This window comes from Meleagris gallopavo, chromosome 10 (genome assembly GCF_905368555.1).
Source record: "Meleagris gallopavo chromosome 10, MGAL_WU_HG_1.1, whole genome shotgun sequence".
Classification (NCBI taxonomy): domain Eukaryota; kingdom Metazoa; phylum Chordata; class Aves; order Galliformes; family Phasianidae; genus Meleagris; species Meleagris gallopavo.
Genome location: NC_139413.1, coordinates 20,100,436 through 20,124,467, shown reverse-complemented (window position 1 = coordinate 20,124,467; position 24,032 = coordinate 20,100,436). Strand labels below are relative to the sequence as shown.

General features: G+C 49.1%; 1 protein-coding gene across 6 annotated transcripts in view; it reads right to left on the bottom strand.

Moving 5' to 3' along the window:
- RNF220 (ring finger protein 220) overlaps positions 1-24,032 on the bottom strand; it is a 158,268-nt gene that overhangs the window by 45,773 nt on the left and 88,463 nt on the right. For 5 of the 6 annotated variants that reach the window (XM_085231162.1, XM_085231164.1, XM_085231165.1 and 2 more), the window contains 3 exons: positions 15,416-15,461; positions 8,298-8,393; positions 5,413-5,455 (listed from right to left, as the gene is read on the bottom strand). In XM_085231162.1, the coding sequence (XP_085087288.1) occupies positions 5,413-5,455; positions 8,298-8,393; positions 15,416-15,461 (185 nt within the window). Of the gene's footprint in view, positions 1-5,412; positions 5,456-5,631; positions 5,860-8,297; positions 8,394-15,415; positions 15,462-24,032 lie in introns of those variants that run through there. The other variant, XM_085231166.1, reaches the window with a different exon arrangement.

Genomic DNA, 24,032 nt, shown 5'->3' with positions numbered 1-24,032 from the left:
CTCTGGGTTTGGATGTGCTTTCCCACCACTCAGAATTAGGAATATTCACCTTCCCCTATGCTCTGAAGCTCCAGTATTAAGAATGCCTCGCACTATACAGAGCACTGCTTTTCCTCACTGAAAGCAAGCAGATTTGCCAAAACAAGCAAACAAACAAAAAAAAACCATTCCTCCAAATCAAACCTGTGTTCCTGGCATCATAAAAAGGATTCTGCAAACACAACTCTCCTACAATAACAGGCAACTCCAGCCAGAGCAGAAGCGTTTTAGAGACCCAGTTCTTTGAACAACAGCAGCTCTCTTGAGTAAATGCACACTGCTTTCAACTGGTGTTGGAGTTCCACAGTCTGTACTTCAGTATTTCTGGTAAGATGTTTTGGTAGGTTCCCTTCTACTTTGTTTGCTTAAGCCAGTTATTTTACCTGCAGTGTCAGCTTTTACACCTGAAGTAAACTGCATGACTTCCAGTCAACACAAAAGCAAACAATAAGTGTTATTTCAGATCTCAGCGTGCCCAAATGAATTCCACTCCACTTCTAATTAAAACAATGACCCCTAAAGTCTTCTGTTTTATCTCCCCATGTGGAAGCCCCCAAACCAACCCTTCCGAGCTGGCACAGTCCTACTACCAGGGATAGTGTTTAACCATACTCTGCCTGGTTTGTACTTCAATTCATGAGAGCTTTCTGAAGCTCTGAGTCAGGGAGTACCTACACACCCTAGCAGGGCTCCTCCCTCTGTGTTTCAGATGCACCTCTGCCTTGCTAGCTCTGCAGAACAGGCACCAAATAGGAGAGCAGGCTGGAAACTGACTCAATCGTACTCTGGTAAACGCCCACCTGACCAGAAAAAAATAAAATGCAGGAAGACAGAAAGCAAGCTTTCTCTATCCTAGTGACAGACACCTGCCCCTCAGCTCACTCTGTTTTTAAACAGGAAAATGGAGGGAAGGAGCATTAAAATATTCTGGTAGGGCTCAGCAGGTGGCTCCTTGGCGAAGCAGCCCTCGTAGTTCCAGAGTCACAAGTGAAAAAGCCACTGGACGGAAGAGGTGTTGAAACCAAATCCCCTGCCATTTTCATTCTGTGGTCATTAGTGGCACCCACAGAGGCCTGGTGAGCCCCTGGCTGACAGCAGAAAACCAAAGAGACTGCTGCAGCCTCGAAAGCCCATCCCAAGCCACATTTTCCATACCCGACACGCAGCCCTGCCATCACTTCCAATCAGCACGGCAGAGACAGAGCAGCCCCAAAGGCAGGGGGTGATTGTGGTGCTGTCCCGAAGGGGAACCGCTCAAAAGAACACGCAAGTGAGACCACAGGATTCTTAATTAGTGTTGATAGATGCGATCATTTCTAATTAGCTCACTAATCCCTCTCCCCCACACTCCTGTCGCAGGGGCTTGGGAGAAGAAAGGAGAAAAAAACCCATGATTCCCTCTTGTAATTCAGCAAGATAAGAACACAGGCAGAAAGCAGTCTGGGCTTCCAAATCTCTGCTGCTTTCCCACAGGAGGGGAGAGAGGGAGCCAGGCCACCCTCCGCAGGTGGAAGGGACCGAGTGTCTTTCTCACAGCTCTTCCCAACTAGGCTTAAGAATTATTAATGCTTGAGGATTAGGTTATGCTCCGGCTCAGAGAAATTTCCTGGAAGGAAAGCTAATGGGTTTTAGTTTTCACTGCCACGCTTCCCAGTAAACAGAAATCCACCCTCAGGACGGGGCTGTCTAATTACGCCCAGAGTGCTCTTCCAGTGCATCCAGCAGTGGACACGAGACAAACCTCTCCTGCAGCATCCAAGGAGATGATTAAGTTACTCGCAATATCTCTTATGATTCCCTCCACCAGTTTGAGTGGTCCCCCGAGTCCCATGCAGACATCATTAGCAGCTCCTGCAATGGCAGGCCAATCAAATTAAATGGAAACATTTTGGTCTCCTTTCCAGTGAAAATCACCTAGCTTTGTCCCTCCCCCACCCATCACCAGCTACCAGAGCACTTGGTGTGCTGGTGGTGAATCGAGTACAGCAACAAACCACGGGTGACCACCTCCACACGGAGATGCAGGCTCAGTGTCAGCACCCACTCAGGTACTGGTTTCCCTGCCTTCCCCAGCAGCTGCAAAGGGATCTTTGTAAGGACCCATTCTGCAGCTCTACTGAGAATGCCAACTTTGCAAATACTCCTAAATGTGAATCAGAGATATTCAGGCATGAGAGGTAGCACCTGCTCTCCACAGATCTACTAGAAGAGTCTTGAGGAGCGTTTACACTTTGTTGGACTCTTCACAAAAGGCTTCTGTGGCTGATCGACTTACCCAAGAGCATCTGATCCAAGGGAGAAAAGACAGCTATGACAGAGTACAAAAAGCCACCTCAAGAAAAAGCTAAAACAGGAAAACAGATGGTCAAGAATAAATCTGTTTCAGACCTTGTGTATAATTCGCTGCTCATCTGCCTGAGAGAGAACATTAAAGGCCAAATTCACAGAAGGGTCTCAACGACACAGATAATTTTCAGCAATCTTCCATCTGATGCTGTTCTCCGAGGATGGCACAGACTTGACCTGCTGAATCCATGCTCTGGTACACTAATCATAACTTTGTGCCTCTAAGCAGACCTGCGGCATTTAACTCCTTCAGCATCAATTTACAGAGCGGCTTCAAGTTTTGACTTCAGCAAAATGGGAAAAAAGGCAAATGAACAAAATGCCTTCTTTAACATATAGGTACCTCCGGAATCAGCACCTCACATGCCTGAGTCCACAAGGACACAACCCCGTTAAGTGAGTTTAGCACAGGTGAAAGGTGCTGGATTAACTTACTGAGGCTGACAGGGAACTTCAGATATAAACACTCGACAGAGTGTCTTACAGACAACATTAATCTGCTGCTCCAGAGCTTACAAGTTTACCTTATGTACAGTTCAAGGTAAGTTAAAGATTTGACTTACAAAATCAGAATTCTGGACCAAGTGTATGTGAATCACATAAAGTCTTATTTACACTGCATCCAGGCTCACAGAAGACATTCCTTTCTCTACTTTCTCTTTCCTTAGCTCCTGTTCTGTCTCAAGTGACCAAAGTGACCACAGTGGGATGAAACATGTCCAGAAAATCTGAGAGGCCACTCAGACACAAAGAGCAGGGCAGCTGAGATCTGAGTCAAGGACTATGTGGGAGAACAGCAAACACTGCACGTCCCTTTTTACAAGGGGAGTTTCCAAAAGTGATCCTGAAGCTCAGCTGATAAGAAACTTTACAGAGACAGCCAGACAAAGCAGGTAACATTGAGAAGAACCTTTAAAATATAATAGAAACAAGTGAAGTAGTAGGCTTTTCTTTAACATAAGTTTGCATTTTCTATATGCTATGTGTCAATAAGAACGTGAAGCAGAACGCCAGATGTCTTGGACAATCCTACACATTTTTTGTCCATGCAAACCAACAGGGATAAGGAAAAAATTCTCACAGAACAAGCTATAAAATTGTGTGATTGATAAGAAGCTTGTTAAAACACAAGATGTAGATAAATAAGCTTTTTTTTTTTTCCCCCCAAAGCACTCAAGCATTCTCCATCTGGAATGATATTGGCTAACTAACTATTTAACAATAACATGGTGAAGCTTATGAATACAAGTTATTTTGGTACAAATGTGGAGGAGCAAATGAGAAAGCAGGCAGAGTTCAGTGATAATAAGCACTGAAAGCAGCTGGATACTCTATCCAGCCACCCAGCTGGATGCTCATCTAACTGCTCAGGACTGAGCCAGGTATCACTATGGGCACATTCTGGGAATAGTAATAATCAAGAGTCATAGAAAGATAAGGTGAGGAGGAGCCAACTCTGATCCATCTTGACCAAAGCACTTCAGCTAATATTTCTGCATCTAGCTCCCTAGCTTCTGGACCTAGTCCTGCTAAGGTACACAAGAGAACAATCATAGTTATTATAAGTGTATTATTTAATCAAATGCCCTCATGTGGATGATGACTGTTAGTTTTGTTCACTGTACCCCTAAAAAGAGTAGAAGGTTCAGCGAGAGTATGCAAATGCTGTGCAGAAGTAGCAGCCTCCCTTCAGCTGACAAGCCCCTTCAGTTCACAAAAACAACCCAAAGCAGGTCCCAAACTGCAGCGCATACTGACTGTGTTGCAGTCCTGCTTCAGGCTAAAGTCAAAAGCAGAAAGCACTGCTGAGCTGGTTCAGCAGAGCATGCTGTCATCAAGAGCTTTCATTCATCCTGGAGGACTCACAACGCCAAGAACCTCACAAGCCTGGTTCACACTTTTTTTGTTAAATAAAATTATTGGCCAGAAAAAAAGGCAGAAGGTGTGAGCTTAGACCGAACTATCCAGAAATGATAAAGAAACAGTTTGACATCACTGACTCCAGAGACCTTTGTCACACAAAACAAGTCATTGCAGAGTAACACCTGAGTGTGTTTCAGTTATCTGAAGTCTGTGTCAGGAAAGGGGACTGACTGCCTGCAAACAGGCAGCTCACTGTGCTCATCTAGCAGTGCAGATGTGAGCACACATGCTAACAATTATGTGATATTGATACAAGACAACTCATCTCTTTGTTGTATGACTTGACAGACCTTCAAGAGCTTCTGGCCCTCAGGGTGCTTATTTGAAACTCTCCAAGCCACCTCTGAATTCAGTTCAGTATTTCTTATCAAAGGCATCGGGTCAGTAACATAATAAAACTTCAACTTGTTTAAGATTATACAAGAAGCAGTACTTCAAATGTAAGCAAACTATTCCAGTACTGGTACAATCTAAAGCTTTTTGTTACTTGGTTAAGATGAAGTTTTTTTTTTTTTAAGTTTTTTTTTTAAAACTAAGCTGCATCAGCATGACGTCACCCACTCTGTCCTACACAACCACAGCAGGAAGCTCAATATTAATGTGTCTCCTGGCAGCTGACGCACCTGAATGGCATCTGAGCGCTGCAATTTGGGTTGGTTACAGGCCATACAGAATACACGGGTCATACACGGGCCATAGAAAATCAGATGACCGATTATTGCTACTTGGTACACGGTAAGTTCCAATTCCTCCAAATCTGGGAGAAGCGTTTCAGCTTCAGCCTAAATAAAGTTTTTTTTAAATACTTCTAAACACTAAAGCACTTTTCACTAGATACCCTTGTCTACTTGCTGTTATCAACACCCAGAAACTCGAGCATAAAAGTAACGCACCAGCTGTGCCTGAGAGCACAAGAACCCAAAACCACGCAAGGTGACGTCAGATACAGCAACGCTCACACCGCAACTTGGAAAGTTTCCTCAGGACCCGGGCAGTGCCACAGGAGCCTGGGCGCACAGGGATGCCGCGGGTTCGTGCGGGGACCCCAGCAGCGGAAAGCGGGGCCGGGCCGCTCCGGGAGGATGGAGGAGGGCCCGCACTCACCGTTCAGCCGGGTCTGCCGGTTCGCTCGCACCCGCAGGAAGGTCTGCAGAGGGGAGACAAGAGCGGACACGTGTCAGCGCCCCCGGCCCGCGGCCGCCGGATGTAAACGCCCGCCCCCGCCTCGTAAATAAGGCCCGGTCCCCCCGCCCCGCACATCGTCGGGACGACGCACCGGCCCCGGGCCCGCACCCCCCCCCCCGGCCCAACTCCAGCACCCACCTCTTCCCGGCCTCCGCCGCCGGGCCCCCTCCTGCCGCTCTGCATAGCCGCGGGCGGCCGGCGGGGCGACGAGGCGGCGGCCCCGGGGCGGCTCCCCCCGCGCGGCCCGGGATGCGGGCGGATACGGCGCGGCCCGGCAGGCGCCGCCGATCAGCCCCCGGCGGCCGCCGCCATGTTGGCCCCGGTCATGTGACCCGCCGCCGAGCGGGTGAAAGTTCACCGGGAAAGCGGCAGGCAGAGGAGAGGAAGTTCCCATGGCAACCGACAGGCGGCAGCAAGGTTCGGCGAGCCCCGACCAATCAGAGCTCAGCAGCAGTTGGAAGCTAGGGAGGTTTGGCCAATTAGAGATCAGGGCAAGTGGGACTCCGGCATGCGTGGCCAATCAGAGATCGGGTGCAAGTAGAACCCCGAGGGCAGATGGCCAATCAGAACCCAGGGGCAATTGGCACCCTGTGCTATATGGCCAATAAGAGCCCAGGAGCAACTGGACTCAAGGGGTCCTTACCCAATAGGGCGCTTACTTACAAAATCAAAGCTGCTGATTGTTTGTTCTACCCTTTTAATTAATTAAGCTGTCTTTCAGGAGGCACGCTCACCACTGAGGCTTTGGTGGAGGAAGGCACTGAGCAATCCAGCATTCCTGCAGCGCTCCTACTCACAGATCTCCTTCTTCCCTAAGTGTCCCCGTGGTAAATAAGCATGAGGACTAAGAAAACCAAGCCATAGGGATTCTGAAAATGTATACTCCAATTATTCCCGTCTTAGCATGCTACTAATACAATGAATATTTGCTATTATTAAATCCCCACAAGAGGCATTCATAAGACTAGCACACCTCTGCATACGGAAAGCTAAATTTTGCAGCTTTAAAGTCACTATGAGAGTCTTCTGCTCTGCTTCCTGAATGTTTCGCTTGGTAAGCCAGGAAGAATGAATTCTCATTCATGTTGTGGCTTTATTAAGGATAGGCTGAGGTTTTACACAATCCTGGCACCCACTCTGAGGTCCCTTTACATTGCCTGAGGAGCATAAAGCAGCCAGCATAGGCATAAATGAAAATCAGGCCCCAGAGGTCTTTTCTCCCTGCAGTGCAGACTTACAGCTCCCATTACACATTTGCATTAAGGGCTGCAACCCTCCATAAAATATACTCACAAACTTAAAACACATTAGAGACTCACTAGACTCAGCACATAGAGGGGCTTTTGCTGAGAATATTTGTCCTCAAGTATGACATAATAAAAATTTATAGGAACAGAGGACTGCAAGGGACCGCCAAGTTCACAGAGACTGAAATCTGCAAAAATGGGGTGGGAGGGGTGCTCCTGAGCAAAGGGGACATTGCAAAAGGCAATTGCACACCCTTTTGGAAAGAACATTATTTATTTATTAGCCTTAAAAAGCAAGCAAGGAAGAGAACGGGAATGCCTGAATTAGGCATTTCTGTATCTTCTGTGGGGTTTGCTGCTCTTACTTTGTACCAGGTCTCATATGAGGGTGAAGCGACTGTGATATGACACAACATTAGAACTGAAAGGTACCTTAGAGTATGTAGCAAACAATGGAGGATCTGTCTTTATTTGGTAATATAACCAATAAATAGTTCAGAGGACAGAATAATGGGCAATAAGCGCACATTTTTTGCTGCTATTAATAGGACCTATCTTCTAGAGCACAAGCTTTAGTTGGGGCTGCTGGGCTGGGCCCACAGAACGGTCATCAGCTCTCTTTCTGCTGATCCTAATGCAGACTGGGCAGGTGTCAAGTGGCTGATGTAGAACTGCTTGACCTTGGGCGCAGGACATCACTGTGAGGGACACTGGGCCATGGAAATAGGACAGGATATAGGGGTAGAATGGCACATAGGGTCGTGGATTTATGCCTGACACAAATATAGCCATAGCCCACCCAGCCTCTCCCCATGGTAGCTGAAGGCATGCTCAGCGCTGTGCTAAAGACTACCATTATTTTTTCTGTTGCCTTTCAGAGCTTTGTTGAAGCCAGTGGCTGAGCACAGGCTTGCAGCCAAACAACGTGGATGTGTCTTGAGCAGGAGTCAAGTGTGCCAGCCTGCCCCCAAACCACAGACAGATCCCCAACAAGCTGAGCTGCACTCTGGCTGCTGCCTTCTTCTTCCTTTCTTGCTCTTGCTCTGTCTCCCTAAGCTTTTACTCAGTGTGTCAGAGTAGGTCTAAACCTGCTACTTCTCTGGGTAGAGGATGATTTATTTATTTATTTGGTTTTTTAAATACAACCTGCAGGGTTATAAAACATGGTGGCATGGCTCTTCCAAAATTTAAGTGGGAATCACAAGTCCGTTTGCTGGGCAGCAGTACACCAGTGAAATAGAGAGTTCTGGCCTGCTGCAGGCTGACATCATTCACTGCTTTCCAAAAAAATCACTTCTCTGAAAGTTTCACAGAGGCACGGGGTAAGTAATGACAAACACAGCCATGGCAACGGCAGAGATGATGAACGTAACGCAACAGAAAGCTCTACGAAGATTTAAAGCTGTGATTGAAAGCCAGCACTGGGAGGACTCTGCAGACAAAAGCACGCCTGCATGGCCATGTGAGGGACAAGGTGCTCTATAGGCATGCGGAGTGGATGGAGAGCTGCTGGCTCCCACATACAGCGGAGAGCAAGGACGATGCCTGCCTACTTACCTGGTATCTGTCTGAGTGATGGATGTCATCCGAGGAGTGGGGTGATGCTGTTGGAGAATCTCCTTCCCGCTTGATTGAAGCCGACAACAAAATTGACTGCGAGAGAAAGGAGAAATTCATGCTGTGAGCATCATCCAATGCTCTGCCCCTGACTAAGCTGCCCTCAAGGGCATGGGGAGCAGTGTGAGGCTGGCCTTGTGCCTCTCATGCTGTGCATCGCCTGCCCTGCCTGGGGGTGGGCTGCGGGGCTGTGGCCTGCTACTGCCCAGTGCAGTGACATTAGGCAACAAAAGGACAACTGTTCTCAGACAGTGATGAGTGATCCCATTGGAAGAGGCCAGTGGGTCTGCTGGCTGAGCAACAGGGTCGAGCTGATGCTATTTGCAACATGCACTGCTGGTTTTAGAAGCACAGCCCAAAGGGGACAGCCAGCTGAGCCAGGATGTGCAATTTAAAGTGATTCAGTGGATGAGAACTGCCTTAAATTTGCTTTCTCTCCTATCAACCATTCCCTGCCCCATCTAACAGATGAGCTACAAGAATGCATCTCTGGACGACAGAGGTTGCCCAGCCCATGTGGGCAATGAAATAGCCACACCAGTGAAGGCTGCTCAACGTGTGCCCCTCCTGTGCTGGAGAGCATCTTGCATATGCAGTGTCAGAGCACTGCACAGCCATGCACTGCCCTGCAGATACCATGGGTGATCCAGCAGAGCCCCCTGATTAAAAAAACCACCCCAGAAACCCACAAAAACCATATGGCAATGCAGCATGTGCTGGCATGGAGCAGTGCCAGCGTGTGCTCATCTGCCTCTGCAAGTTGCATTAAATCTCTCAGCAGCTTTGCATTAAAGCTCTCAGCACCTCAGCAGCACAGCTACCCTTCATTCTGTAACGATGCTATTTATTTTAATAAGTAGCACATGAAAAAAAAAGAAAAGGCCTTTTAGAAGGTTAAAAAGATCAGTGATATTTGAGACCTAAGAAATCACTGATAAACTTAGAGTCAACAGTAGCTAAGTCCAAATTCTACATGGAGTGAACTTGAGAGCAGAAATTGCTGCAGGAGTTTGACAGCATTTAAAAAAATGTATGCTGAGTTGTGAGTCAAGTTTATTATTGGAAGAATTGGAGGGGGAAATCCAATTTAAAATTCTAATTTGAAATCTAAATTAACTAAACTAGGTTAAGTGTAGCACAATACGTTGTAAAAGATATACACTGTAAGCTTGGCTCTCCAGATGTTTGTTTCCAGGAATCAGCTGGCAAGATCCAACAATAAATGACTGCTCAGAGATGTGTATGTTTGCGAAGGGAAGTGTAGATATCATCTGAATTGGACAGGTCAAGTGTGGTGACAACATTATTAAAAAGCATAATACCTTGGAGAAAGGCAAGCTTTCCAGCAACATTTGCCTCTGGGCTGAAATGAAACATGAAAAAATGTGCATTTTTTTGGAAAGATACGAGCAAGTGGAAGGATGACTCAGCATACAAATCCATTTGGTCAGCAGGAGGCAATCCCTGGACTCCGACAGCCCTCCTGGAGGGGAGAGCAGGGCGATGTGGGCATTGAGGGCTCCAGAACAATGTCCCAATTGTAGCAGTGTTGCTGCCCTTTCCCCACTAGTAAACCAAGCATGCGGAGCTGAGAGGGTTAAATACATTTTGTCTTCCAATGTATTCAAGAGAAGGGGAAAAACCACCCACCTCCCCATTCTTTGGCGACAGACAGACAGATCCTCCCCACCTCCCTCTCCCCCCTCAGCCTCCTGGTAGCTCTAATCCAATATTATTATGTGAAAAATGGTTGGGCTAGCTATGGAGACAGTAAATTAAACGTTATGTATTAGTTTTTAGCGTGTGGTCCCGGGAAGAACGCCGGCCCCATTTATTCCACAAACCTCCTGAGCACCATGGCGATGACCTCTGGAAAAACGCAGGGCTAAACTAATCCCAAAGATGTCAATCTTGGGGCCTCTTCTACATACACTTGCAGTTTAGATTAATAAACTGTCTATTTTTAAATTGTGTGCAAGCACTTCAATTCTAAATACCTCGCCGGCATGTTAAACACGGCGTTAGTGATGCCAAGTCACACTTCCCCTTTGCTGTTAGGAAGCTTGACTTCATTTGTTTTTCTCGTTTCCTGGCGATGTGGCACACTCTGCCTTTTGGCCCATGCCGGTGGGACAGTGTGGGGCAGGGGAGAGGCAGTCCTAAGGGCTTTGGCACTGAGAAAGGTGCTGGAGGAAAGGGTGGCTTCATAGAATCACAGAATTGTTCAAGTTGGAAGGGACCTTAAAGGGCATCTAGTCCACTGATGCAGTTGGCCAGGTTCTCTGCTCTCCTGATTTTGGCCTCTTTCCCCCGAGGCTATTGCACTGGGGCTGTTTCCCAGTGGCTGTGGCCAAGCTGGTACCAGTGAGCAGCGTAGAGGCAGTGATAGAGCCCTGCTCCATCTCATTACCACCATCTGGGAAGACAGTTGTAGAGGTGAAGGCAGCTTTGCATTTTTCCCAGCCCTCTTCCAACTTTTCACCCCAAAACTGAGGCTGCTTGCTGCCTTGGGTGCCAATGTAGGATTGGAGCTACTGGGAGAGAGCATCCTCATCTCGTGCTGCCCCTTCCCTGGCAAACCACAGCTCCCTGCGTTGAGGACACATGTGTGAGCGGCTGTGCAGCCTCATATTTCTCCCTCCCCTTTAAATCATCTCTCTATTGGGTAAAGGCACTCTCTGCGGAGGTTATAAACCCTGAGAGGATCAGCCTGAGCATTACACCTGGGGCAAGCTAAATAAAAAAAGGTCACCGGCGCTTTTTAAACATGGACAAAAAAGCAGTAAAATGTGTTTGGGAAAAAAAATCTGGCATTAAATCATGACTTTTTGCCTGGCTCGCCTCATTAAAAGTGGCCTTTTGGAAGGTAAAATTATCATTGTAAGTGATAAGATCTTTAAGAAAATAATTCACGGCTTCTTCACCCTTTAATATGATAGCCGCCACCGGCTAATTTTTTTCTTAATGGCAACGAGGCCATCAATCTTGTCCAAGCCATGCGCTCGCTCCTTCCTGCGGCCCCTCCTGCTGTGCCTCTCCTCGTTTGGTGTTGGACAGGTTTGGCACCAACCAAAGGTGCGTGGCATTACCTCCATCACGCAGGAAGGGATGGAAGCTGGACCCAACCCAGCCGACATCCCGCTCCCTTTCAAGTCTGGTCATTCGAGGGTATTAAAGGGCTGGGCTCTCGCTTTCTGACAGCCCTAGGAAAACACGGGGAGTCTATTTTTCTTAAACAATCCATCACTGCTGCTGTCAGCAGAACAAATACCCTAACCCTGCTTTTTATGTATCTATAACCTTTTTTTTATTTTTATTTTTATTTTTTTTTATTTTGGCACAAAGTGTTCCCTGCTTGATGCATTCAGCTTTAACTCTGCCGTCTAAATAGGTACTTATCACTTAACATGGAGGTGATGGCTTGACATGTTTTCTGTCTCCTGCCCTCCCCTCCACGGTAGGGAAGCCGTCAAAGTGTTGCTAATAGCTGTTATCACTTGGGAACTGTAACCCGAAAGCAATGAGTGATACCAGGCCTGGCTGCGATTTCCCCCCTTCACTCTGCTCACCATTTGTTATGCTGCTGCTGGAGGATCCCTGACAAAAAGATGCTACTATTAAAGCTGACTTTCCTAGAAGCTTTTGGAGGGTCCACGTTTGCTGCCAGGCAAGTGAAAGGCGAAATTATGTGGTGGCTTTTATCTGGGTGGGATGGAACTGGGGATAGAAAGCTTCAACATGGGAAGGATGTGAATAGTGAGCAGAAATAAGAGTGTCAGCAGGGAGCTGCTGATTTATTTCGGTGATGTGACTGCACAGGATAGGGGACCCCTTCACACTGAGCCACCAGTGGGTACAGCCAGGATGGAGGAGACAGAGCTGTGGTCTGGAGCTGGGACACAACCCCTGGACCAAGTCCATGTGTGCTCCTCCTGCCCAATGCTGTGTCTCCAGCACAGATGTTCAGCCCAAGCAAAGCAAGGGGCTTTGTTCAGCGCTGATTTGTGTTATGGCACATAACCTCTTGGAGGTTTGTGTTGGAGTAGCTCTGGTATTCGTCACCCTGAGCTGGCAGCTGGCACGCACCCGAGGTAATTTCCCCTCCTTCACAGATCTGCAGGCTGTTCCCATGTCCCCACCTTGGCTGCAGCCTTGCCACAGCATTCAGATTTGGCTTTTTAATCTTTCCTCGTAAATCGGTGTTGCACAGGGAGGAGCATGACGTTCCCGAGCCCCTCCAGCGAGCTCATGACACAAGAGAAGGAGTCAAAGCCCCGGGGCCCCAGCAGTGGCCCCTGCCCCTACCACCAGACATGATATGGAGAAGTTAAATGATTGTGCTAGAAATTTCATCTCCAGCCAGGCAGCTGGCAAGGGCTTAGCACAGCCGTTCTGTCAGGGTTTCAGGCTCCAAATCTTGCTTGTTTCAAAGCTCTTTCTCCTTGGAGGGCTTTAGTGGTCAAATTTCCCTCTAGGCGCTGTAATTCTCTCTCAAACTGCTCAGCCAAGCTGTAAAACTGCAGGGTGGGTGGGGGATCGCAGCGGAGGTCCGGGAGCACCCAGAGTGTTTGTTGGTGGTGGGAGCTGGCACATGAGCTGGGCTTTGGTGGGAAAGGCAGTCTGCAGTCATGTATGACCAAGAGGAAGTCGCTGAAATTTAGAGAGAGAGATCTCACCTCCCTGGGAAGGGAATGTCCCACCGAGATGATGGAACAGGTTGACCAGAGTGGTAATGGATGCCTCATCCCCGGAGACATCCAAAATCAGGCTGGACAAGACTCTGAACACCCGATAGACTATAGGTGTCCCTGTTCATTGCAGAGGAGTTGGACTAGATGGCCTTTAAGGGTCTCTTCAACAATTCTATGATTCTATACCCACGAAGGCAGAGTCATAGCCAGACAGTGGCAAAAAGTATTCTCAGGTACCTGGGAGCACATAGGGGTGCAACACTCTCAGCATTGCCTCTCAAGGACAAGCCAGAACAGTCAGCCTTTGGGGAAGTCCTGCATGGACACTCTGGGCTTGGAAAGCATGGCTGAGTGGGACACATCTCCAGGACATGTCCTCCCGAGTGGCTCTGCTGTTGGACTTCCACATGAGGACCCAAAATTATGTGAAAGGCTACTGACCAACACCCAGCTTGTGTTGGGAAATAGGATTTCTTTTCCCATCCATCCTGATGTCTCAGGCTTGTCATTAGAGATGAGTGCCACGGGGAAGCCAGGGCTCTCCTCTAATTCCTATGCATGGGGAAGACCTCTCCTACAGCAAAGCAGGTGGGTTTTTAGCACTTTTTTTGCACCTCTGCCTTCTGCAAAGCTCAGACATGCTTGTGGGAGCTATCTGGGCTCTCAACAACAGGAGGACGAAGGCACCACTTTGGAACTACCCAGTTTGCTGCTGCATTGGCAGACACATTGTCTGCAGTCCCCGTCTTGCAGCCCTTGTTTGGCCTTCAGTGCCTCAGTCAGCCCTGATAATAGAAGAACTTGATACAATAATCCTGCATTCATCGCATCCCATGTTGAGTGATTGGATTTTCTTTGACATATTGCCATGAAAATTGACCCAGCACAGTGAGTGACAGCTCTTGAGGGGCAGGAGAGCAGGGAGCCAGGGATGTGTGCTTACTGCTACCAGCAGGGAGAGACATTTGCTGGGGTAGCTATGGAGAAGGAATGGGCTTTCTCAGAGGGAATTTGCATCTCAGCGGCTCGGGGGCACAAGGGAAGGAGCAACCTTGGTCGCACCTCGTCCTCTGAGCCCTGTGTGGTGACAAAGAGGACTTTAACACTGAGCTCGCCCAGTGGTCAGCACATCACCTGTCCGTGCCACACAGGACTTGTCTCCAAGCAAAAGCCACCTAGAAATAATGAATTCTCCTGGGCTGAGAGGCTTTCAAGCTCTCTGAGAAAAGAATGAAAGATTTCCTGATTTCACCATCTCCCTCCCTGCTCTCGTGGCTTCTTGAAGTTAATGTTCTTAGGCCCAGACGTGACGGGCAAAGGGAAAAGATCCATGTGGTGACAGGGGACGATTGATCTCCTTTACATAGAACGACTCTCCAGTCCCAGTTTAATCCCCTCGCTCAAGGCAAATGGGATTCTTTGTCAATGGAAACTTCAAAAGCCCGGCCCTGCTAAGAGATGGACCTTCTTCTTTATCTGCTGGCTGCCACTCATGTGGTGCGTATCCCTCCAAACAGCTCATCTGTCTTCCCTCCCGTCCCTCTCCCTCACAGACGTTATTTTGCCGGTGCCTCTCACTCCTTCAGGATGCCCAAAAGCAGCCACACTCCCTGTGAGTGTTTATTTTCTCTTTGGGTTTGAGTTTGCCTGGGAGGTATCCCAGGAGCACACTGTCCCCCAGCCCCTGGCCCGGGGGGTTGCAGGGTGTTTATGTGCTTGGCAAGGCACTGGCCCCCACGTTGCATTCCAGCTGCTCCAAAAGATACCCAAAGCATTCTAAAAAAAATAGGCAAGCAGGGCCTGGAGCTCCTTGTCAGCCACTTGCCTGCACAAGCACTGATGCTTCCTGCTGCTGCATCATCTTAAGGGCGGCTAATTAACAGATGATGCCCTTTGCAGTGATGCAATGATGCATTTTGCTCCTGGCAAGCAGGGCTTGCTGAGCTGAGGGATGGCAGGAGGGTTCTGGGAGGGGAATCCATCTGAGAAAGGGTCTTTTAGTGATTTGGGTGTGCACCTCCCCTAGAGGTGGCCCCGCTCCCCTCTGCCAGAGCTGGCATATGGCTCTGGCCCCATAGCTCCCGTGCATGATTTCACAGTCTGAGCTCAGTACGCGTGTGATCAGCTCTCATTAGCTGTCATTAGACACAATCTGGAAACCTGGAGCCTTCTGGGTCCTTCAACTCCAGCGTCCCTCAGCTGCACGGGATGTGGTAGGGATCAGGAACAGGAATAGCATCTCCTGTGCTAGTCTGGCTCCTGGTATGGTCTCACCCCCAGGGAACATAGAGTGGAGTGGGATGGGAAGGTGATGGGAAATAAAGAGCATCACTTCAGGGAAAAACATTTCAAGAGGTACTCACTTACCTTGGGGGTGCCTGCTGCCATAGCATCCTTCAGGATGGAGTTCTTACTGCCAAGAGAGAAGAGAATGGGGTCAGAGCCATGAAAGCACTGCAGTGGGCAGCGTGGGGAGCTCTTGGAAAGGATCTCCAACAGCAAAGAGCTCTTCCACCCTGGGGAAAAATGGGGAGTGAGCCTGTAGGGGCAATGGGATGACAGCCACAGAGAAGGTGGTGAGCACTGCATGGGGCTGGGCACAATAAAACAGGAGGATGGGAAGCCGAGGGGGAATAAATCAGCGTAAAGAGCAAGGGAACGAAGATCCCCACTGCTGCCGCTGCTGCCGCAGGCTGGAGTGATTTGTGAAGCCAGTCTGCTCCCCTTTTAGCAGGGAAGGAGGTCCCCGGAGCAGCGCTCCTCCTTGCCTGCCCTCGCCAGCGGGAGATGCTGCAGATTTAATAACACCTTCCCCCCTCCAGACAGGTTAAACTTGAAACAATTACATATCAAAGCCGACATGGCGGGGAGGCCCGCGCTGTAATTTTTTGGTTATTAAAGTAATCTCTCTCATGTAAATTCTCCCACTAACATGCTGCAAACAGCATTAGGAAATAAATGATTTCCCCGTGATTCGATTTGTCAATGCAAAGCACCTGCAGCAGGCAAAAGGAGCTTGAAATATGCTGCCAGCCCCAGTGCCGGTGCTCACGGCGCAGGCTGGATGCCCTGAGCCTGGGGAGGTGATGGATGGATGGGTGGGTGGGGGGGGGGCTGGGAAGGGGAGGATGGAATTGTGTTTAATAACAAAATTTGTATGCAAGCCTGCATCCCAGGCTAAGGATGAGTGATCGGCAGCCAGAAAGTATTAAAAAGCCTCGCTAAACAGATGCTGACAATAGAACAAGACATATCAAATCAGATCTACTTCAGGAGCATTAATACACGCACGTGCCCCCCCCCGTGCACGCGCCGTGCCGCACACACACGCTCCTTTCTTCTCAATCACAGCAATATGGGAGACATCAATAAATTTTTATGAGACTTTTAGAAGATCAACATGGTACTAGATGTGACAAAAAAGCAATGTGCCTGTCATGTTCGCTTTGTCGGGGACACTTTAGCCCCAGATGCCGAGCTGCAGTGGCAGCGGGGAGAAATTGAATTTGGCTGGCTTTAATCTGCCTTGATTTGGCAGATGGCTGGGTGTTATGAAATGAGAAGGGATGGAGGAAGGTGTTTCCTCCCGGGGCTACGGTCCCCTCCTCTCCCAGTGCCACTGCCCCACAGTGAGGTGACACCTGCGGTGATCTCTCCCCACTGAATTGCCCCAAATGGCAGAGCACTGCTCCAGGCCCTGAGGTCAGTGAGGTGCTGCTTTTGCATGAGTATACCCAGAGTTGATGCTCAGTATGAACAAGTGCTGCGTGTTTGGAAGACATCACAAGCATCATCTGATGTGGCTGCTGCCTACGGCGTGCTGCTGATCCCATCCCACAGCCTGGCCATGTCTGGTCCCACAGCCCTGCTGCCCTCTCCCATCTCCGTTCCTAACACGAGCAACTGGGACTTCTATTGGGACATAAATGCCACCTTCAGCTCCCTCTTGCCTTCATGTCAGATAGAACTTGTTCTGCCTTGATGATGGACAAAATTGAGCTTAAAATCCTCCACCTCCCACGATGTTTTCACTTTATGAATTGCCCAAAGTATGAAACAGTGCTTTTTTTCTTTTATAAACCAATCATTGGGTTAAAGAAAAAAACAAAAAACAACAACAACAAAAACCCAACAACCCACAACAACAACTCATTTCCTCCCTTTTCTTGTTAAAGGTGTTTAAAATTATTCCTTTCCAAGGGTGAGAGGAAGAACCTCATTAATTCCTCCCAGCAATGGCTGTAGTGCCAGAAAAGCAGAACTCCCAGGAAGAGATTGTTTGGCCAGCCAACGGGCTGCCATTGGGACCAACGGGGGAGGGCTCTGTTTGTATTGTTCTTCACTGGGAGGACCAATGCCGACAACCACTTTTAGATCTGCTCTACAGCAGTGCTGGGAAGGGGCTGCAAGTGGAAGGGCCGTCAGCAAAGAGAAACCTTCCCGTCCATAAACACGGCGGACAAATTAAAAATAGTAAAAGGGAAATCAAGACCTTTAAAGTTCAAACACCTTTCGGTGCCTTTTAAAGTTTTTCGCTCTAGGCTCTCGCAGAGAGCACAATCTTTGGAGACCTCGGGATTCTCTTTAATCACCCAGCCAGGCTGCAGTGGTCTGAAATGATTACACATTTACATAGTAATAACCCCAACACTCCCCACATTATTTCATGGCTAGCATATTTCCACTCAGCGAGTGATCCATGTGTTTTAAATTATAACCTGTACATAGGAAATTAGTTACTAAGTACGATATTCACAGGCTCGTCTGACACTTCTAATTAAGGTGATTTACACAGAATTATCCTACGAAATAAAAAAATGGTGTTTTGCTAGCTAATAAAATATAATTACTACCCACTTTTATAAGTTACAGTTAGTTTTAATCTATTTGGGGAATTGTTTGTCTAGTTCATTACAGCAAAACAACTTCTTTGCCTTTTAGGGACCCTCACCCCCCAAACTACCAAATAAGAAAGGCAACATCCTGGGAAGAGGCAGTACTTCGACCAGCCCGGCTCTGCCCTGATGGCTTTGCATCTCCAGCTGGGAGCCCATGTTCCTGCCCTATGTTCCTGCACATGAGGAAAAGCTTCTCAGAAAGAGCAGTGATGCACTGGCACAGCTGCCCAGGGTGGTGGTGGGGTCACTGTCCCTGGAGGTGCTCAAGGAACGTGGGGACGTGGCACTGAGGGACATGATCAGTGGGCATGTTGGGGTGGGGTTGGATGGGATAATCTTAGAGGCCTTTTCCAACCTTGGTGATTCTATAATTCTGTGATGCCATGCATGCAGATGCTTGGTGGCTTTGCAGGGATGCTTGTGCTCATGCCTCACAACGCTGCATAGAGGCCAGCACGCACCTGCTATTTCCCATCCCTGCATCTCATCCCCGAAACACCCTCACCAGCCCCCAGGATGTGACAGCCCCAGCTGGAGCGTGGCCAGCTCACATGTGGCATCCCACAAAGCCAGGAGCACGCTGCGGCCAGTTGATGTATTTCTGTACAAACAATCCAGTGGACACAATTTATTTCCAGCAGCTCGAGCTCCCAGCCTCGGGACGGAACAGCAGCAGCAGAGCTGTGCAGAACAGATGCCGGCAGGGAATCAGCAGCAGCCGGGCAGAGAGGGAATTGGATTTTTGTGGACGCCAGTTTAAATAAGTGGAAGTGTCACTTGAAGCCTAAATAAGGAAATGAGGGTTTGATTATACATTTTTTTAAACTACACGAGGCCAAACCCTCACCCAGCCGCGGGTGACAGCTCCCCGGAGCCGCCGCATGTGATCTGTGCTGTCAGGGGGAACGCACCGTGGTGTTTAACCTGCTCCAAATACTGATTTAAACATCCTCTGCATCCAATGGGGAAAGGGGCTGAGCGATGGAAAAAACAGCCAAAGCCCCTGGAGTGCTCTCCCAGTCGATATTTGTGAGCCCCAGTGTCCAGCTGGGAGGTGACACTGCGGCAGGACTGCAACAGGAACACAAACTGCCCTGAGCAGGGGACCCCAGCACATGATACCCCTCTGCCTGCCCTGTCCCTGCTGTGGGGTTCAGCAGGTTCTGGGTGGTGCAGAGTGAGGGTTGGATGGAGAAACATTTCACTATTTGAAAAGGAGGTGGCTGGAAAGAGAGAAGTTGGAGGGAAAGGTCATGCGCGAGATTGATCCGGGGGGCTCTTTGCTACCATGGCTGTAATGAGTGTTTAATTATTCCCAGCTCACATAGCAGTTCAGAAGAGGTTCTGCAGAAGGCATGCATCGCTCAAGGGAAAATCACCGGCCAAGGATTTATTTCTCACTTCTGGTTTCTGTGTATAGCCCCCAGTGCTGGGCCCCCTGTCAAGTGCTGCACCCCTCTGCCTCCTCCTCCTCCCCATGGGTCCCACAGACCCTGGGGTTAGGGCATGGGCTTTGGGTGCTGCCAGCCTGCAGCACGGCCAGGGGCACTCAGAATGCCTTACGAGTGCTGCTTGGATGAGGAGATGTTTGGCCCACAAGAATGGAAATGCATTCACACCAGGTCATGGGGCTGCTCTGCATCCTTAAGGGATGTGCTGGGATGGGGAACTCAAAGCAGGACCAGGACAGGCACCTGCCCCTCCTGCCTGTGATCAATTTGCCCCAGCAAGGGGCAGAGACACAAATCAGAGGGAGGAGAAAGAAGATAAATCCACTACATCAACAGCACACATTCACTAGTTAATAAACAGCCTTCTCTCCTCATAAATTCCCTCCTTTTTCCCATGGTTCTCCACCAGTGACAGTGGTAGGTGTGGACCTAGGATTATCTGAGCTTTTCTGGTGCAGAAAAGATGGGTCTGGGTGGGCATCCTTCCTCCTGTACACACAGGGTGAGGAAGGAAGGACAACCATGGGGTGAGTAGATAACATGCCAAACTCCATCCAAGCACGTGGGATTTAGGTGGTGCTTACAGGATATTTGGTGGGTGACAAAATGCCTCACACCACAGCAGAAAATGACAGATGACTCTTGACTCCAAGTCCAAGTGTCACTCACCAGCTGTTGCTCCTGGGCACCTACAGACATGCCTACATCCCAAATTTGGCTACCAGACCCCTGAACTGTGCTCTGACACGGAGCATCTCTGCTAGGCAGCATGGCACACTCTGTATGGGGATGAGGCAAATCTTCCATGCTGTATGGACTGACCCCATCCCAGCAGTGTGATTTGCTGGGGGATAAGGAGCCCGGAGGCACCATCCTGCTGCACAGGGTATGGCCAGGCACTTAATAGCACCTGTCCCCAGCATCTCCAAGCGTGGATTTATGCCTCCAGGGGTCACCTCTGGTGAGACTCTAATAACATGACTTTATTAGCTTTCTTGTTCCTTCTTTAAGATACAGGAGCACAGGGGGAGGAGGGCAGTGACGGGGAAAAGGGGGGTGCACGGGGAGGAAGCGCTGCCCTGGCGATTCCCCTCCTGGGTGACAAGGGGGAGAGGGAGAAAAATGGCGCTCCCTCGAAATTTATCATGCACCCAATTACAATGTTAATTGGCAAGTCCCAGAAATCAATTAATTCGCAAATTTTTTTCAATTAAAAATTAAGATAAATCATAAAACGTTATTAAGGAAAGGCCAAACTCTGTGAACTTTTTTTTTTTTTTTTTTTTTGGTAGGCATCTAGTTTTTGCTTTTTTTTTTTCCCCTTCATTTAAATTAAAAAAAAAAAAAAGGAAAAAAAAAAAAAAAAAGAGCTGTGTTGCCAAAGCCCGATGCCCTTGAGTGCCTTTGCTGAAGCGCAGGGGGCTGTCATCAGCAGGACTGGGCTGAAGACAGATAAAAAAATATCGACCAGTCGGACACACTGCTTCTGCTTTATTGATCAGGCGGGAATTTAACTTGCTGTGCATATCCACCGTGTCAGCAAGGGCCACGGGCGAAATTAAAAGTACTTGGCTTGGAGATGTCGCCTTGATACCGGGGGGTGGGGAGAGAGGGAGGGGGACGCAGAGGGGGAGCAGGAGGGAAAGGAGAAGGAGGAGGTGGAAAAAGAAGAGGGGAAAAACAGGAACAGCAGCAGAAGTTGAGGAGTGGGAGGGAAATGCCCGTGGGCTCATCATGCTTTTTCCTAGGTGCCATCTCTCTTGGCCCGGTGCTCCCAGGTGACTGCTGGATGTAAGGAAGGGATGCAGTATGCAGTTCAACGGGGCTTTGGGAAAGAAGTGCCTCTCAGCACAAAGTGCATCCCATCTTCCACATTCAGACACTGGTGGATCTGCAGTGCTCACTGAACAAGATACCTGGCTGTCAGGTTAAAGTCTCCAGCATAAATCGAGGAGACCTGGGGCGAGAGCCATGACCCTGCTGTGACACATGGCAACAGAGCTAATTCGGGTTTTATGCTCTCTATTCATCCTGCTGGGCCTGGCAGCATGGCTGCTCATCCCTCCCCTTGCCGTCTGGGGAAGGCCCTGTTGGGTGGCACGGTGCTCAGCGCATCTAGACAAGCAGAACTTAAGCCTCCTTGTGCAGGAGAAGGGTCAAGAGCCAGTGAGAACTGCTTGGGTGCATCCCACCTGCCCAGGAGGAACACTGAAAGCTGCTGGCATGTGGTCACATACGCCCTCAGGTGTTGGCATAGGGTGACTTTTATCAAAAAGGCCACCAAACTTTTGTGAAATCCAGGCTGCGTCTCCTAGTGCTCGGAGACATCTCGCAGAGACACTGACCATGGCTTGTGTGGAAGCGGGTTGACCTGTCCGCCTCCCAAGGTCCCATAGCCTGGGATCACATTTGGCTCTTTCAAGAGAATCAGAAGAGAAATTACTTCTGGGCATGCAGAAAATTCACCAGAGGAACCAGCAGCTCCTGAGGTGTGCACAGGGGTGTCACCTGTGGGTCCAGTATGGTGGCAAGGTGCAAGGAAAGCTGCCAGTGGCTGATAAGTGGTGGAAATGGGTAGGGGAAATCACAGATCTGAAGAACAGCTTTGCTGCTGGCCATGCAAGGAGGAACCTGCTAGTTGTCATGCAGGGAAATAAAAATCCCCCTGCCAAATACATTTTTAAAAGAGCACTGCATTTTCAAGAACAGCACATCATGCTACTAAAAAAGAATGCACCCAAAGGCACATTTCCCAATCTTCCAGCGGTTGACTCAGCAACTGTAATATCTGTAATGTGACTTAGGCTTTTTGAATCCCCAGTGGTCCTCCCACCTCAAACCCAAATCATAGCCCCAAAGCTGCCTCTCTTCTCCACCTATAGGTGCTTGCATGAGGAATAAAACAGGTGGATATGAATCAAGAAGATCTGCATCCAGGCTTCATGCACATGAGTATTCACATATTTGGGGTGATGTGTGCAGAGAGTTGCTGTCATTATTTCTTATTTTTTAGCTTGGTGTTACTTAGCTGCTCAGTTAGGGACCAACAGCTCTGCTCTTCCCATTGCATGGATGCAGTGAGCAGAGCGTCCCTCTGTTCACTGCATCCCTCCCACCGCCGCTTCCCTGCTGTGCTATGCTTGTGCTCCACCAAGGTGAGCCAGGAGGTAATTCCTCTTAGGAGGAGGAATACCAACAGTCTCGCTCCGCAAGAGTTAAACCCCATAAAACCGAGGCTTGTAGTTTTGTTTTCTTTCAATTTATACCCTTCACTTAAAGAATGGGGAGGGGGGTAAGAGGGAGAAGGGGGAGAAAAAAGAAAGCCAGGTGACATATTCTAAGAGGGAGCACCGAAAACGTGTTAAGCACTTCAAAATCTCATATATTCAATCGGCCTCTGGCAAGACATCTGCCTAATGTTAGCGCTTAAATATCCTTTTCCATTTTACATGCATTCAAGTCTCATTTGAGCGAAATGAAACGGTATTATTAAAGGGAGATTTTGCACAAATGGCCTGAATTTGACATGTCAAGTTCAATGAGGCTGTTACATATGTAACACCGAGAAGGGCTCGGAGGCTGCCGGCTCTTGAAACAGCGCCAGTGGCTCAGAAATGAAATTTGCATTCAGAGAGCCTGGCCGAGCCGTGTGGGACTCAGCCGGGTGGTGCCCGCAGTGCTGGTGCTGCCCATGCCAAGGGCTGTCCCTGTGTCCTGGGGACAGCAAAAGCATTCCTGCAGCTTGATGTAGGGCACTTAGGGTGGGTGGATGGGCAGTGCTTGGGTGGCTCTTCACTTCTCTCCTATTGCAGCTCCAGCCTGGAGGAATCCCCTTCCTTCTCTTCCACCACCATTGCATGGAACTCTGTGCTCCAGCAATGTCCCTGAAGCCTCCAAAATGGAGGCAACAGCGCAAGGCAGCCCTCAAACTGCTTTGCTACCAGCCTTTTCTCTTTCCATCTGGCCCCAAGGCAGCCTTGCAGCTTGCTTGCACCCAATGCAATCCAATGGCCATTCTGCCTTGGGGGATGCCGCTCTGTGCAGCATCCCTGGAGCTGCTGAGTCCTCAGTGCTACAGGCTCAGCAGGTAGGAGGGAATCTGCCTTCCTAACCCCTAGAGCTGGAAATTTATGATTTGGTTGCAAATCATTAAGGTTTATTAAAACTTAACAGCGTGCACCACGATTGGCTACATCCTCTTTAAATCTAAAAAAAAAGGGCCCTTGGAAAGCAGCCCCTTGGTTTGCTTCTCCCCATCAGACTGATAAGTAACAGCTGCTCAGCCATTTCGGTAACGAGTCAGCATTGGCAGGGAGCGGCCAGGGCTGCCGGTGCCCGTCACGTTTATAGGCCTACATTTTATTTTTATGTTTATTGGGTTATTTGAGATCATTATTAGTTTCTCTCTCCTCTTGTTGATGTGTTCTCGCTCCTGGCAAGAGCTGGGGCAGCAGGAGAAGGGGCCACCTGAGGGACGGAGCCCAGCATCCCACCACCTGCATCCTGCCCACTGCTGCAGTGGGCAGCCTATCCCTGTGCTGAGTCACGGCCCGCAGCCTGGATTGAGCCTTATCTATCACGAAGCACGGAGAGTCGTTATTTAATAATTAATCAAGACCTCTGATTCTTCGCCGC